The sequence below is a fragment of the Callospermophilus lateralis genome, chromosome 3, assembly GCF_048772815.1.
Source record: "Callospermophilus lateralis isolate mCalLat2 chromosome 3, mCalLat2.hap1, whole genome shotgun sequence".
In the NCBI taxonomy this organism is placed as follows: Eukaryota; Metazoa; Chordata; class Mammalia; order Rodentia; family Sciuridae; genus Callospermophilus; species Callospermophilus lateralis.
In genome coordinates, this window is record NC_135307.1 from 158,813,418 (window position 1) to 158,829,702 (window position 16,285).

General features: G+C 34.7%; 1 protein-coding gene across 2 annotated transcripts in view; it reads left to right on the forward strand.

Moving 5' to 3' along the window:
- The window catches only part of Kif16b (kinesin family member 16B), a 280,309-nt gene that overhangs the window by 220,835 nt on the left and 43,189 nt on the right, over positions 1 to 16,285 (forward strand). Inside the window, exon 24 of one of the 2 annotated variants that reach the window (XM_076851500.2) lies at positions 1,767 to 1,856. The exons of the other annotated variant lie outside the window; for it this stretch is intronic. Coding sequence (XP_076707615.2) covers positions 1,767 to 1,856 — 90 coding nt within the window. The remainder of the gene's footprint in view (positions 1 to 1,766; positions 1,857 to 16,285) is intronic. 2 annotated transcript variants of the gene reach the window in all.

Consider the following 16,285-nt stretch of genomic DNA (forward strand, 5'->3'; position numbering starts at 1 on the left):
TCCCAAGCCCTAGTAATTTGAACCTACCAGTCCTTGAAAACTTACCACAGCTGCAGAGCACCTGTACTCATGTGTTTACTTACTAATTTCAGGAATATGTTCACCGTTTTTTTTTCCTTATGAAAATAACTTTTTCAAGGAACTCATAAAAAACTGCCACAATCAAAACATTATTTTAAAGCAAATGAATACAGAATCAGAATGATGAATATAAAAAAAAAATGTACATTCTCATATGACCCCCAAATCATCTCATTTAAGACTTTGGGAAGAGTGAACCAAAGAAGGACTGGGACTCAAAACTTGATCCTTCTCATAAAACTACCTGCCTGGGTATTCTCTTATTGCTTTTCTTTTCCTATGATGCCCCTGGGATTTACATGCAGGAGAATTCAGCTGAACTATTGTCTTTAAGAAGGGCACTTCTCTGATACACAGGTTAAGATTTCCCATACAGGGACACAACCGATTAAAAGGCCCTGAGGTGGGAGACGATGTGCATTCAGGGAGTGTAGCAGGAGTGTAAACACCTGAGGAGAGAAACCCCTAAAGTGAGTGTGCTATAGGTAGTCGGAGCAGGTTTAAAAAAATTAGGTCTTTTCTAGGAGTAGAGTGAAGCTATTAAGTGTTCTTAAGGAAGGAAGTGGAAAAAAAGATCCCCTGATAGTTGTTCAGAGAAGGGATTGGAAGGGGCAAATGTAGATGTAGACATCAGGAGGGACTCTGGCAAAATTTACATGAGATCCAATAGCCTAGAATAAGATGCTAGTGATGGCAAAGGATAGAAGGGTAGAGCTCCAAGAAATTCTTAGGAAGTAAAAGGAGCACTACCCACTTGTTTGAATTGGCTAAGTTAAGAGAATGGTATTCTGGGTTGGCTTCAGCATCCCCATTTGGCTGGCATGGAGTGGTAAATGGTAGTGAAATGTGTTGAGATGGACAACACCAGAATTGAGACTGGAGAATATGTCAAATATGGCAACTTGGACAACATCCAAAGAAGAGTGTCTTCCAGGTTGGGTACATACGTCAGGAACTCAGAATGGAGGGAAATGGAGCTAGGAATTCAAGATTCATTAGCCTGTGCTTTAGGTCTGTTTATAAAGGACAATGTCGTCTGCCAGCCTCTCTCTTACTATGATGAGTTGATGTGCTACAGAGATTTCACCCTAGTCAGATAGCTAAGGGCTGGATTGATAATTGTTCCTCTAAAGAAGGCAAAATATATTGTGCATTTAAATGAATAATCACAGAGATGCAGTAATAATCTTCCTTCTATTTGTCCTCTTCCCACTCCTGTCTACCACTTTGTCTTCTCTCCTCCTCCTCCTCCTGCCTCTTCTCCCTCCTCTTTTCTCTGAGTCTCCTTCTCTAGCTTTTTTCTCCTCCTGTATACTGTAGTAGACTCTGGTGACAAATTTTGTATGGGCACACTACTGTACCAAAAAAGTCATCCTGTGGGATTTTCTCTCTCCAACCCAAGTGGAGAATTAAAGGACAGTTTTTGTAACTGATTAATAAGTGACCATTGGCCCCTCTGGCATCTGCCACGTGCTGCTTGTACCCATATTTGGGATCCAAAGATGCACATTTAATAGAGTGCAATTATTATTTATAAGTTCTATTTATGCAACTAGATTAATGTTTTTAATTCTAGAGAAATTTTACATGCTAATCACTTTTAATTTAATTTTTAAATTATGTTTTTAAATTTTTACTTTTTCTTCTAATTAATGCTGATTCATTTTTGTTTGCCTGGTTAATAGATTACTGTCCTAGATGAGACATGGACTGTATTCAGGCGTTACAGTCGTTTTCGAGAAATGCATAAAACATTGAAATTAAAGTATGCAGAGGTAAGTTATGAAATTATTATCTCCAATTAAGAACATTCATTTCATAAAGTAAATGAGATGATTGCATTAGCAGTGTCCCCCATCTCTCTCTCTCTCTCTCTCTCTCTCTCAGTATTAGCTTGTATCACCAAGTTTAATTTTAATTGGTCATCTATCAAATATATCTTTTTAGTTTTTGTTTTTTTATTTATATTCTACATTGTTTAAAAGTTTTATGAGTACAAGATTTAGAAAATGGTAATAAATTAACTCCATCTTTTTCATAAATTTTATGATAATTTTAAATAAATTTTTCAATCAATTTGTAACTTCTCAACTATAAAACCTATTAAAACGAAATAATAATAAATTAGTATAGATTTTTCCATTTTGTCTCTTAAAGAAAACTGCATCCATGCTTAGATGTCCACTCAATGAGAAACTGAGACATGAGCATTATTTTGCCTTCAAATATGGAGAAGGGGGACAGATAGCAATATGAATTTATCTAGAAACAAGAAAGTATTTCATGTATGAGACCAGATGCCAGGGTGTATTGATACATAAGTAATCTTTTCCTTTCTAGAGAAATATTAGCTTTTGAAATAATTTCAAGCAAAGAAAAGCATTCCTAGAATGAATTTGTGTTTTCCTAATGATAAGGATGAAAATGATTTTACTTCGACTATAGGAAGTCTGTATATGTATATCTCTTTGAAAATTTGGGTTTTAACTGTCTGCAAATCAATGAATAATCACTGTCTAATTAGCCTGTTTTCACTATTGATTTTCAGCATTATTTTTATAGTTTATGATATCCTAAAAATAAATTAGTCAGACTTTTGTCCCTAATTTGGTTTATATTAAATAATATTTCCTTAACATTATGGCTTCTGCCCTTTTTTATCTGACTTAGAATACAAAGAGAAATACCTATAAATAAAATGGTTCCTTGATGTGTAGAAGAACCTTGAGTTCAGGTAAAATTGAGTTGTGTTTTAAATTCTGTTATTCAGCTTTCACACTAGTTAGTATTCTGATAAAATTGAAGAAGTTTCAGGTAGGAATTACAGTTTAGTGTTCCCAAGAGGCTTCAGTTCCAGCAGTAAACACATAAAATTCAAATTATGAGTTCATTTCTATAATTTACCCTCCATGTCTCAAACTAATATTAACAATAAAAAGTAGAAATATTATATACATATTAAATGTAAAGAGCAGCTTTTTCTGAAAGTGAACTTTGCAGCTTATTAACTAGCTGACTATGAGTTACTACATCAATTCTTTAATAATGTATAGATTTTGCACATTGTATTAACATCACTGAATTCCCAGAGTAATAGGTAGAAAAAGAAAGAAAAGGATGCAAGTTTTATAAACACACACACACACACACACACACACACACACACACACACTCATCCCATGATTATATTCATTCCATATCTAATATTAGTTTAACCTATCCCATATAAACACACTTTTCTAGATTTCAGTAAAATAGTAGTGGATAAAAATAAAAGTCTCTTCTTTTATATATCTTAAAATCATATGGAAAGAGCCTCAAAATAAGGAAACATAATCACTAATACTTGACAATTAAACATTCCATATCGTAGTTGCCAATTTAAGTAAGTTGCTTGCCTTCCATGACAAATTTCAGGGTGATGGAGCAGAAGTTGTTGGGCACTTTAGTATAATTTCTTTTCAGTTTGGACTCTTTGACAAGATGGCATTCTAGTTTCAGTATGAATTGAAATATTCAAAAGAGTTTGAAAAGCATCAGTATACTTCTCTAATTAGTGTTTTTAAAGAAAACTAAATAAATATAACACAAGCAATCTTTGAAGATATAATAGAAGAAAATTTACATGGAATTAAGGATGAGGTGAATCTGAAAATCAAAGAGATTTCTTGATATCAGGAAAAATTAATGAAGAGAATATCACATGTAGAATTTTCTCAAGGGGGAAAATGTGTATTACAAACATACTTTAAAAAATGAAGTGACCATCAAATGAAGAAAATTAAAATGGCTTCATTTATTACTCACAACAAGAGCAACTCTACACTTTGTATACAGATGTGAACAAGACAGCCACATTCTGTCCTCTCATGAAGTAAAGAGAATAAACAAATAAGGCAATTTCAAATAATATTAAGTGCCTTATAGAAAATGAAACAGGGTCTAATTATGTGCTTTGAGAGCTGGACAGTGGGCACTTTTGAGGCAACAGACCATGCAGACCTTTCTGAATAAGTGAGATCTGAGCTGAAACCTAAATGTTGAGATGAAGCAAGCATGAAATCTAGAGGCAGACACATTTTAAGTAGAAATAACAGAAAATACAAAGGCTCATCACCATGAGGGCAAGTTTTGTGTGTTTAGGACTAAAACGCCTGTGAAAAGTGGCAAGAGTGGTAGTAGGAATGAGACAGAGGGCTAGGTAGAGACCTATCAAGCCACTGCAAAGTGTTCAAGTAAGAAAGTGATCCAATTTTTACTTTTAAAAGACCATTTTAATGGCCATATAGACACAGATTGTTGGGATAGTTGAGAGCTTACATCTAGAAGTCTGTTTTAGATATTGAATTTGATTTTAAACACTCATTTGGAAGTATGAAGGAAGATGAGTGATGTATGCCTACAGATTAAAGAGAATATTATGAACGAACTCTCAGAAGTCATGGTTTAGATCACCAATAAGTGAGAAAAATTCTTTTATTTTTGTCTCAATTTTTAGCCAAGTTTCAGTGTTAAAACCATTATACTCATAACTTCTGCTAACAGAAGTCCCTTTTCCTGAAGATATACTGAGAATTGAAAGAGTAACCAAGAATGAAAATTGCATTTTCATGTGGAGTTCAAGTTTGTAACTAATAATTAACTCTATTAGAAGGACATAAAAAATTAATTATATAAAAGAACTGTGAGACACACATGTGCATATTATTTCAAAGAGAAGAGATAGATGATCAGTGATTTGAAACTATGTAGTAAGCTCCTAAAATACACTGTGTGTTGAAAGAAGGCATGCTGGTTTAAGCCCTTGAGAAACTGCTGATGGTGTTTTACCTTTCAGTTGCCACAACTGCGACCCATTTCCTCACCCTTTCCTGAGTGCTTACCCTGTGCCTAGTATTGTGCTTAGCATCTCATGGTGCTCTTGACAGTACTGTGAATGTAGAGGCCTTTACCAGCTGAGGGTGAGAGATGTGAATAACATGCTTCATGGCACATAACCATGAGTAGAAGCCAGTTTTGAAACCAGTTTGACTCTATTTTCCATTTCTAAACCAACAATGATATTAAAATTTGGTTTTAAAATGCACATGATCTATTAAAACACAGTAACATGTTATTCTAGATCTAGATGAAACATTTCAAAGGAGAAGAGCATTGTGATTCAACATTTTCAAAAGGAAGTTGAAATACAAAATTGAATATCATCCATATATTGTTCTCTAAATTTGGAGTTTCTTTTGTGCAGCTCAGATTCATATTATCTTGCTTGCTATACACTTGCTAAGTGTATGTTGGGACTTGAAATCAATAATATGCTTATTGGGAATTTGTCAAGTATTATTGCTGTCATTATGTAATGTTAATCTTGAAGTAATCAACTACTTTCAAATAGCCTACTTGGCCTGAAAACATCCTAGAAATCACTTGACTTGTTAAAGACATAACCTCTTCAGGAAAGCCAAAGGGTTGATACAGAAGGATCCTGAAAATTTCCTCCCACAGACAACTCTTTGATAGCCAGGTGGGAACATCATTTCTTTACCTAGCTCCTTCACCAGATCATGCTCATTATTTCTGTGCAAGTAGAGAACTAATCTTACTCTCTTCATACCAAGAGTAACAAAATGTTTGATGATAATGTGTTTTTTAAAAATGATATGTATTAAATTTTCCTAGTCATACAAGGTTCAAGTTTTAGATCAAGTTGGAAAAATACTGAAGAGCACAGTGAAATTCAAAATACAAAGAATTTGTAATATGCACACCAAGGTAGAGAATCTTTTTCACCTTAAAACTTTAGTTTTTGTCACAGCTTACAATCTTTTGCAACTTTATCTAAAATTATATCCTGTTCTTTCACATTTTCTTCTGGAGTTTAGCCATGTTCTCTCCTGGAGGATATACTCTAAAATAGTTTGATGTGACAGTTCCTTTTATGGAGATTCTTTTTCTTTTTCTTTCTCTAATCTTTTTTTTTCTAAATAGACTACATGTTCATGATAAAAGATTGACATTATTCAAAGATATATCTAGGGACTGTGAAAGTGAGCCTTAATCTATCCCTCAGAGATACCATTTGCAGCACTTCCCAGGAGTTCTTCCTGGATCCAACTATAAATTCAGAAGCACACGCTTTCTATAAGCCATACTTTGCATGAAGGTCCCTGGAAAGGATACAGGACAGTGACCACTGCTTGCCAATAGGGCAGAGGCTTGGTGAGGGTCTCCCAGCATTCTGCAGCATTCTACAGAGTTGTCCAGGAGCCTTCGTCCCATTTCTCCCTAGTAATAGCTTAGGTGCATGGAGATGAGACCCACCTGGGCTGGTGCAAGAACCTCTCTAGTTTCCCCATGCCACAGGGAACCAGCGCTGTTACCAGTAGAGTGTGACAACTCCACTGGCAGAATTTGCAGCCTCTACAAGAAGCACATGGAATTATCAGTCATCTCACCTACAGCTAGGCTTCCCACCATCTAGCTCTCATTCTCCCTGTCCAGAAGCACTTTATCAAGAGGTGGTGGGGAGATAATTTTTTCCATGAACAGTATTGCCTAGTAACAAAATTGGCATTTTCACCTTATCAAGTTTCCAGAATCCTCTTGCTAGACATTTGGGTAGTTTCCGATTTTTGCTGTTAGGACAACTTCTCTGAACATTCTTGAACATGCTTACATGTCTTCTGATTTGAAAATTTCTCTGTGGGGGAGGGAAAAAAAAGATTGCTCAAATGTCCTGAAAGACTTAATTTATGAAAATCCAAGCTCAGGAATGAATACACAGGAGTTGGGTAGGCTGAGAACCCTAAAGATCATCACCCTTGGGAGAAGGTTTTAAGAATTTCTTAGCCACCATTCAACTGAGTCTTCTAATTTCCCTGTTTTCTCACATTCCTGTGATTCATGTTTGCTATAATTTTTTCCATAAAATGTGTTGGTCAACTGAAGACCCCTCAGGGACACTTTATGTACACTTGGGTGGCAGGCCAGTTAAAACTGTGAGGAGCTGTCGATCACATAATATATGTCTCTGAAGAAAATAGAAGGAACTTAGGGTTATTACAAGCAAAATAAATGAATGATTTGGAAGGCAAGAAAGACCCCCCACCTTCTATCAACCTACAAGTGAGGCATGGAGGACAGGGAAAAAGCAGAAAACTGTAATATGCTTTTTTATTGTATAGTAACAAAATGTTATGAAGGAAAAAAGAAAACTAAGTTCTTTGCCCTCTATACAGAAAACCAAATTAGCTGCTCATGGTCTTAGCTCGTTTGCAAGTGCATGCTCGTTTTCTGTTTTCAGGTGTGCTTGTACGAGTGGGCCGAGTTCTTCCCACTAGGAATGCTACATTATTCTGGATGGTTAAAATTGTTGGTTTATTTTTACTTATTCATTTTTTTTTGACCTTAGCAGTTTCTTTCAGATTTCAAATAGGCTTCTCCTTTTGTTTCAAATTAATTTGTTTTCTTGATATACTGACATGTATTATGCAAGACAATAATAGCTCCTTCTGGTTTTCATTCTCTGCTGCCTTTCATTGACCTCATATGGAATCTTAATCGAATTAAATCCTGTGTTTTCAAATTCCACATCTGTAAAATGATAATGCCACAGCCAGTTTGTAAAAGATTGTGAGAGTCTCAGATAAAATAAGTTATTGAAATCAACTATCAAATATTGTGCAGCATCTGCCAGATTAGCATGTCTTTGAAATTTTATCATGCTGACCATTTCTATAGTGTTCTTCTTTCTATATGGAAACTATGTATTTTTTTTTACTTTATTAAAGTAAGCATAAGCCTTTTAAGTATCAATCAAGTTATGGTTCTCAGAAACAAAACCCTGTTAAGTGTTCCCTTTTTGTTTCTCTGAGGAGGAGGTAGAGTTACTATTTATGTCTAGTGTCCATGAGGTTACTGGTGAATCCAGATCACAGTGTCTGGGAGTCCTCCAGACAGAAACCTAGCCCATCTAGAAGTTGAAAAGAAAAAGGAAAGCTTTGAAAACCACATCCCTTGTTTAACCATTAAAATAAATAGTAAAGACCTAGTGTCCCTTTATGGCGTTTTGGATAAACAGTCTTATAGGCTCTGAATGTTTTTAAGAAAATAGTATGACTTGGGACAGGAAAGTCAAAGAGTCATTGAAAGAGCTACTGATTCTCAGAAGTTCAGCAATGCTATTTAATTTTTTAAAGGACTTTATTTTAGTACATTTAACAAGGAGTTCTCCCTTCTGAGTGTTACAGCCTCATGGAAATTACTATGAACTGAATGTTTGTGTGTCTCAAAAATTCATATCTGAAATCTAATTCTGAATTTGTTGGTATTAAAATGAGGTCTTTAGGGGGTGATTATATTCTGAGGGTGAAGCCCTAATCAAAGGGATTAGTGCCCTAACACAAGGTGCCTCTACCACCATGTGAGGACATGGAAGGTGCCAGGTACCCAATCTGCTTTACCCTTGATCTTGGACTTTTCACCCTCAAGAACTGGGAGCAATAAAGTTCTTTTGTTTACAAATTACCCCATCTAAGGTATTTTGTTATAGTTTCAGGAATAAACAAAGACCAGTGCCTAATTTCTCAGGAGAATCTTCTCAGAATGAAAGGGGTTATTTAGAATTAATCATTGAGGACTTTTTTATAATGTTCTTAGCTAGAAGTGATTTGGAAGCAATTTTGTGTTGGTCTGCTTAGAGGTCAAAGAATGAACAATGAAAATGGGGCATTTTGTCTACCAAAATGTGGTCAAAACAAGTGCTAAGGGAACTTTTAATGTCCGTGCCTGGTGAGAGTATATGTTTCTTAGAATGATCCATGCTGCCTGCCTATGTCATAACTAAGTCATTACAATTTGTGAAAAAATCAGAGTCACTAGAGTACCCAAGTGTCAAACACAATCAGCCTCAATCAGATGCATCCCGAAAGGGGCTTCCTTCTCCTTACAAATCTGAGAGAGAAATATTTTGAGAGCCTTTGAGTGAAAATGGAAGATTACTGTGTTACAGCAATTGTTCTGTCTCACAGCTAGGATTCTCTGGGTGCCCAGTAAATACCAGTGGGAGGGAAGGAAATAATTAGGCAAGAGGTTATTTATTTTGTATGTGGACTTTCAGTTTGTGCTGATGAAACCATTTGTCACCTTCTATGTTCTCCAAATGATTTCCCCAATGCAGCACCAAAGAAAGTCAAGAAAAAAAAGCTGGCTACTGGCTTCATATTTGTCTTTGATAGCTATTTTCCATCTTTCATTGAAATACATTCTAGACTGTTTTATAACCAGCATTCCAAATTTAATATAAAAATTGCAAATCTGCTCACCACCCAAATTATAACGCTACCAACCGTAGCCACAGGGAGCATCCGATAAGCCTTAGATAAATTTATTCACACCAAGCCCTCAGCTTCTTTGAATTTTTTAATAGCAAATAGCTATATAACCAAAAATAGAAGGCCACCAGCATTCTGACCTGGTATGTTATCGGGGACCCAGGTTTCTCACTTTGTGGTTTGTATTATACTATTTTCTCCACCCAGTAGATAAACAGCATTTAAATCACTACTTTGAAGGATAGGTGGAGGAGCAAAGAACATCGAATTACCTTGGAAGCCTTTCCAAAATATGTCAACTCAAGCCCTCAACTAGGAAATTCTGCTTTAATAAACCTGAGGTGGGTCTCAGGACCATGTATTTGGGGAAAAGCATCACCCAAAGGATGCTCAGTGGACCACTGATTAGATATTTCCTGTTCTTTCTTTTGCATTCACCTTGTGAACTTTAGTTGATTTTTCATTATTATAAATCATTAAACTAAAGAAGTGATATCTAGAGACAGATAATCTTGAAAATTGTCAGCATTAATAACAGACTCATTCAGACCTGAACAATGAAGAAGAAATGTCTCTTCAGTTACCACAGATGTAGACTTTTATCACATTCTTCTTTGCAGCAAGTAAGGAAACAACAGCAACAGGCTTAGAACCCACAGTATAAAATGTCCACCTGCCAAGGGACCATAATGACTTAATGTGAAGTCCAGGTTTTCATTTTAGACAAGAGGGACCAAACACCTAGAGATTTTGTTCAAGACCTAAGAGTGGGCAAGGTTCCTGTCTCCTGATTCCTTGTTCTTTGTCTGACAGTGTTCCTCTTCATGACAGTATTCATTCTACAAGGGGAAATTTACAGAATGCTCTAGATGAAATAAAAAATGAGAAAATTCATTCCCTATAAAAATCAGTTACATAGCAAGTCCCCATGGATGCTAACTAGACTACTAGAAATTTTGTTTCTTCTATTCAATGTCATTACAATGACAAGTTCCTGGCATGCCTCAGTTCCTGAAAGAGACAATTAGCATCATACTAAGAGATGGAAAATATAAGCTTTTGAGTTGGTTCAACTTCATATTCTTAAAATTGCAATATTTAATATTCACAGATCTGGATGTTCTTTCAAAAATTGTTGCCGCATACATGAATGTTCTCAGATCTATTTTCACTGGCTCAGGCCTGAATGAAATTGACACTGGCTTTGGGAAGAATGAGAACTTCATGTGGAAAAGATACAATCTTTATACAAATATAACTGGAAATTGATGCAATCCTAACTACATTTCCAAGTATGTTATTATACCTAGGATGATTCCAAGGTACTTGATTTTAGTACTTTGGTGAGAAGAGGACAGCAGCTTGCATTAATGATGTGTTCTAATTTTAATTGTTGATTTCCCTGGATCACCAACAAAAATTTCTACATTGCTCCTTTATACAACACATACTTCAGAACAATGTAGTTATGTGACAAATCCTAGGAGAGACACAGAGCAGGTGACTCATAAGTATTATGCCATGTGGGCTTTAGACCTCTGATGGTATAAAGGTAACTCATTGCTTCTTAATGACCCATCTAGGTTGTCCCGAACAATTGCTGCTTCATGCCACTAACAAATCAAACTTAGAAGAGAATTGCTTATTGTTTGTGAGTATATTTCTCAGTGACAGCTGTTCTTTTAAGGCCTTGGGAGCTGCTATTAATTTTGAGTAGTCAAAAATGCTTCCATCTAGTCAGTTGTGAGAATTATGGCAGCCTTTTGATGAGTTTTTATTATTTTCATTTCTCAGAAGCTGGAGTGGCTGAAATTTACAGCCACAAACTTGCAGTGTGCAGATGTTTCAAAAACTGCCAGTTATATGTAGGTATATATACTTGCAAAAGACAGGTTATAGCTGATGTGACCAATTAGAGTGCCATGGTAAAATTTTTTCTCCCCTCTGTAAAACTTGAGTAGTAGTTAAGTAGCCATGTATCACTGGAGTAAAGAAAATGACTAGTAAATCAGGAATGTCAACAAACTACACTTTTATCAAGTGTTAACAGAAGTCAGATATTTTTCTTTTATTAGTAAAGACTCCACAACTTTATTAGTTCTCAATCTTTCTTTTTCCAGTGATTTATAATCCAGTTTTAGCTACTTAATTGTTAAAAATCTTAGAAGATAAGCAAGGCTTTTGTTCCTCATTTTAATTTCTTTTCTATATTTATGACTGCTGTTATTTGTATCCAAAGTAATGACATTGCCATTTATTAAAACCTGTGCAGTCTGTTGCCTTCAAGACCACCTGGACTTAATACAGGGTCTAGCTAAACTAAAAAGTGAACTTGACTAAGAGAGACAAGCTTTTAATGAAAGCAAACTTTTCAATTATATTTAATTTGCCTTCTTAATGGCAGCAAACTTCTTTTAATGTAATAAACATTGAAGTCAGGAGACTTGATGACTATGGCAGTTCACTGGGAATCAGAGAAGAAACAACTTGTAGATGAAAATATCACTGTTTCCGGGATCATTAAGAAATATTGCATAGTAGGGGATAGGAAAGGCAGCAGAATACAACAGTCACTAATATGGCATTATGTAAATATTGTGAATGTGTAACTGATGTGATTCTGCAATTTGTATTTGGGGTAAAAATGGAAGTGCATAACTCACTTGAATCAAATGTATGAAAGATGAAAAAAAGAAAATAAAAAAAAAAGAATTGTAATGCATAAAAAGTACATGTACAAAGGCATGAATTGGCATGAACATACTTTTTATACAAAGATATGAAAAATTGTACTCTATATGTGTAATAAGAATTGTAATGCATTCCACTGTCATGTATTTAAAAAATAAAATCAAAAAAAAAGAAAGAAATATTGCAGAGGATATGCTGAAAGTATTTCTGAAAAGCATAAATGCACGTGTAGCTACTGAACTTGTTAGATGAATGGATTCTCAGTGCTTCCATTTTTCTAAACCCAGGATTCACAAATAATATATAAAATGGTTGCATTAGTTTAAAGTAACTAATTAATTATCTTAGTCTCTTTCTAGTTATTCATATCTATTTTTCAACATAAAACTTAAAAGTGAATCACTTGAGTTTTTAGGTTCCATGTGTATTGAAGAAGAAAAAGACAATTTCCATAAGAAATGAGTGGACCTCAAAATTACTGACTTCATTTTTCCAATGGCTGTTATTTCAGCCCTTTTGTCTCTAGAATATGTTTTATTTACTGAGTTGCAGAGCAAGCTTGTCATTATGTTTCTCTTAGAGCAAAAAAAAAAAAAGTGCTATTTTAATCCTCATTTGTTTGTTTCCTGTGTTTTATTCTGCATAATCAAATTTCATAATTATGCAAAGTAGGCCATAGGGCTGTTGTTAAAATTTCTTCCAGTACTCTCTAGGTTTCTGATATCTCCCACAAATATCCCATTTATTTGACTTCAGTCATCATTTTTAACACTAATATACAGTTTTCCCATAAGAACTCAAGCATCTTTGCATCATTTCCCACTCCTGCTCTAAGGATAATGACTACATCAGGAAAAGAGGCCATTTTGAAGGTTTTTCTCATGAATACTGCATCCCCTTTGTACCTGTCCTTTTTCTGTTCTATAACTTCTTGAAAAGTAACCTGTTTTGTTATTATATTAAACTCCATTTTCCCTGCACACATCTGAACATTGCTTCAAATGAGTATATGGAGATTTTGCAGGAAGTAAGATACACTCCTCAAAAGCCATACAGTACAACCAAGATAATAGGTAAAATATCTCCACAGTATCTAAAGTGCTACTTGTAACATAGCATTGAGAGATTTTAATCATCAGAATCCAAGTTGCAGAATTTCAGAACTGAAAGGAGACTTTTAAAACATCTCAGTTTAGTTTCTTCCCTTTGACAGATGATGGAACTAGAAACTAGAGAGGTTTTACACATTGCCCAACATGGTTCAACCAGCTATTTGCTGAGACTTGAAATCCAATTGCCCCAAATCGCAGGTTATTAAAAGAAAAAGACATATGGTGTTAATTTAACTGTTCCATTAAATTTGGGAAAAGAATAATCACTTTTTACTGTTTCTATAAAAGTGATGCATGCTCATTTATAAAAATTTCACATAATACAAGGAAATACAAGAAGAAAGCAGCAGATTACCCAAAGTCATTCTCTAAATATAATTAATGTTACCATTTAATGAACATTATTTTAAGTATTCATTTAGAAAATGAATAGGCACAGATAAAAGGTTGGATACATAAATTGATAAAAAGGATCTAAAGTGATAGAAGAATAGGGGAAAAGAATAAAATGACCTTAAAACATTGTGTTCATTTTAGATATGCTATTTTTAAGTATAGACATTAAATTTAATTTTACTTGAATTTAACAGAGTGAAAGAAAATGAAGTAAAACCATAGAATTTGCTGAACTTCAAATTAAAGTTTCTCCACTACAAGATATGTCCTCTAAAATGTGTATGACTTTAAGGAAAAAAAATTATAAAAACATTTTAAAAATTATAAAGCCACTGGTTTTCAGATGATGTGTTTAATATTTCATAATCATGACTATTCTGACAGAGATAAGATTAGCTTTATTTACTTCTACCTCCCATTTTTTAAAGTCATTTACTCCTACCTCCCATTTTTTAAAGTCATATTTTTACATTGTCAAAAATATATAGAATTCTCATCCTTTTTTGAATAAATTATACATAATTACCTCTTAGTATGAGTTTAAATAGAAGCAGTATTTACTCTACTATGATTTCCTCATTCCTGAGATCTTCATACTGTGCAGTCTCTTGATTGGATAATTTTGGTCATTTGATGTTTATTAAGAGTTCCTATCTGAGAATGTCTCTCCGTGGTATGTATATTTGAAAGACAGTTTAGTTAGTTGTAAATTTCTGGGGTCACATTTTTTGTTTCTTAGCACATTTCATTTTGTATTATTATTTTCTCAGTTGTATATTTATGCTATCCTGTGTTTTTATTTTGCTAATTGATTTTGTTTCTTCTGCTAGGGTTTCATTCCACTAATGTTTTTGTCTCTTCATTTCTTTCTTGAGTTTTACTGGCTCACTTTTTGTTGGGGATAGATGATGCGGGGGACAGAGTACAAAAGTACCAATTTTTTTTCAGTTAGTTTTTTTTTAATTTTAAAATAACTTTAAACTGTGTTTTGTCTTTAAGCAAAACATTCATTTTTGCCTTTAAGCGTAAGCATGTAATATTTTGTGTTGAAAACTTGGCATGATGTATTGGGAAAAGGAATTGTAGATTGGCCTTTAGTGTGAGGTTTTGTTTGACGGGTATAGGCTGTGCTTACTATTTGTAGCTGTGGTTTCAGGTGCTGAACTTTCCTCTGGTGTTTTGCTCTTGTCTCCTCTGTGGTCTTGGGCTTTCTTGGAGGCTCTTTACATAAAGTCTGAGACTTGTAGTTCTTTCAGTTTGGATCCTCTGTCACACGGCATCCCTATTGTTGTGACAGTAATATATGTGTAGTGGGGGGAGTACTCTAAATTACTGTGTTAAGTCTAAGTCTTTAGTGAGCTTGAGTTGGGCCTCTTGCCCCACCACAATCTGGTAAATCTTACTGGCCATACCACACACACACTATCAGCTGGACTCTGGTAAAACCCAAGGTGGTTGGGTTCTGGTACAGAACTCTTGGTAATATTGCCGAACGGCATTTTCTGCCTCCTGCCATATGCTATATGGATTTTTCTCCCATCTGCACAGTGAGAACCTGATGGTAGTTACTGGAGTTAAAACTCACAGAAGTGTGGAGACCTGCCCCCTAAAATTATCCACCCCCTCAGCCATCTTTAGTATTCATACAAGTCTATCCTGAGCCTCCAGCAATTCCTGAATTACAGTTCAAAGTTTTTCTACCAATATTGACTCCAGCTATGGGTTTCTGTGCCAGATAAGTTGTAATTCTCTGTATCTACCATCTGTCTGTCCAGTTTGGGTCAGTAGCTTGCCCTGTGACTTCACTTCTTTCCTGGATGTGAGAAGAGTTGTTGATTTTCAGTTTGGTTCAGCTTTTTTCATGCTGTAAGAATAGGAGTGATGACTTCCAAGTTCCTTACATATATGTTCAGAAACCAGAAATCCCACTTTAGAATAGTTTTAGACTACAGTAAAAAGATGAGAATAGTGCAGAGTTTTATTAATTATTAATTATTAACATATAATTAATATATATTATTAACATATTTTATCATTAGTAGAGTACCTTTAAAATAACTGATGAACCAATTCTGGTACATAATTATTAGCCATGTCTTCACTTAATTCATATTTCCTTAGTTTTCACTGAATGTTCTTTTTCTGTTCTAGGATCCCATCCACAATATTACATTACATTTACTTATCTCTTCTCATGACCCTCCTGATTGTGACAGTTTCTCATACTTTTTTTAAAAAATGGCTTTGACACTGTTGATGGTAACTGATCAGTATTTTACAGAATGTCCCCATTTGAGATTTGTCTGATGTTTTCTCATGATTAGATGGGGCGTATGGTTTTGGAAGAGGGAGACAACATAGGTAGATTCCCAGAATGATCATGTAAAGTCAAAGACAGAGTGATCCCAGTGCAGTTGGAATGCCTGAGAAGACTATAGAACTTCAGGGACTTTAATATTTTGATATATAGGACACTGTATTTCCTTTTTCACAGGTTACAAGGGAAATCAAAGAGGAGTCTCTCCACCTACAGATTGTTCCTAACAGTACTTCTCATGAAAATCAAATCTATAATTTCTGCTAGATTAGAAAAATGAGGCAATAAAAGAGAGAATGTGTAAATACAAAGTACTTGAGAAGAAATGAAAAGGTACAGATACTATTGCTGATTTTGTT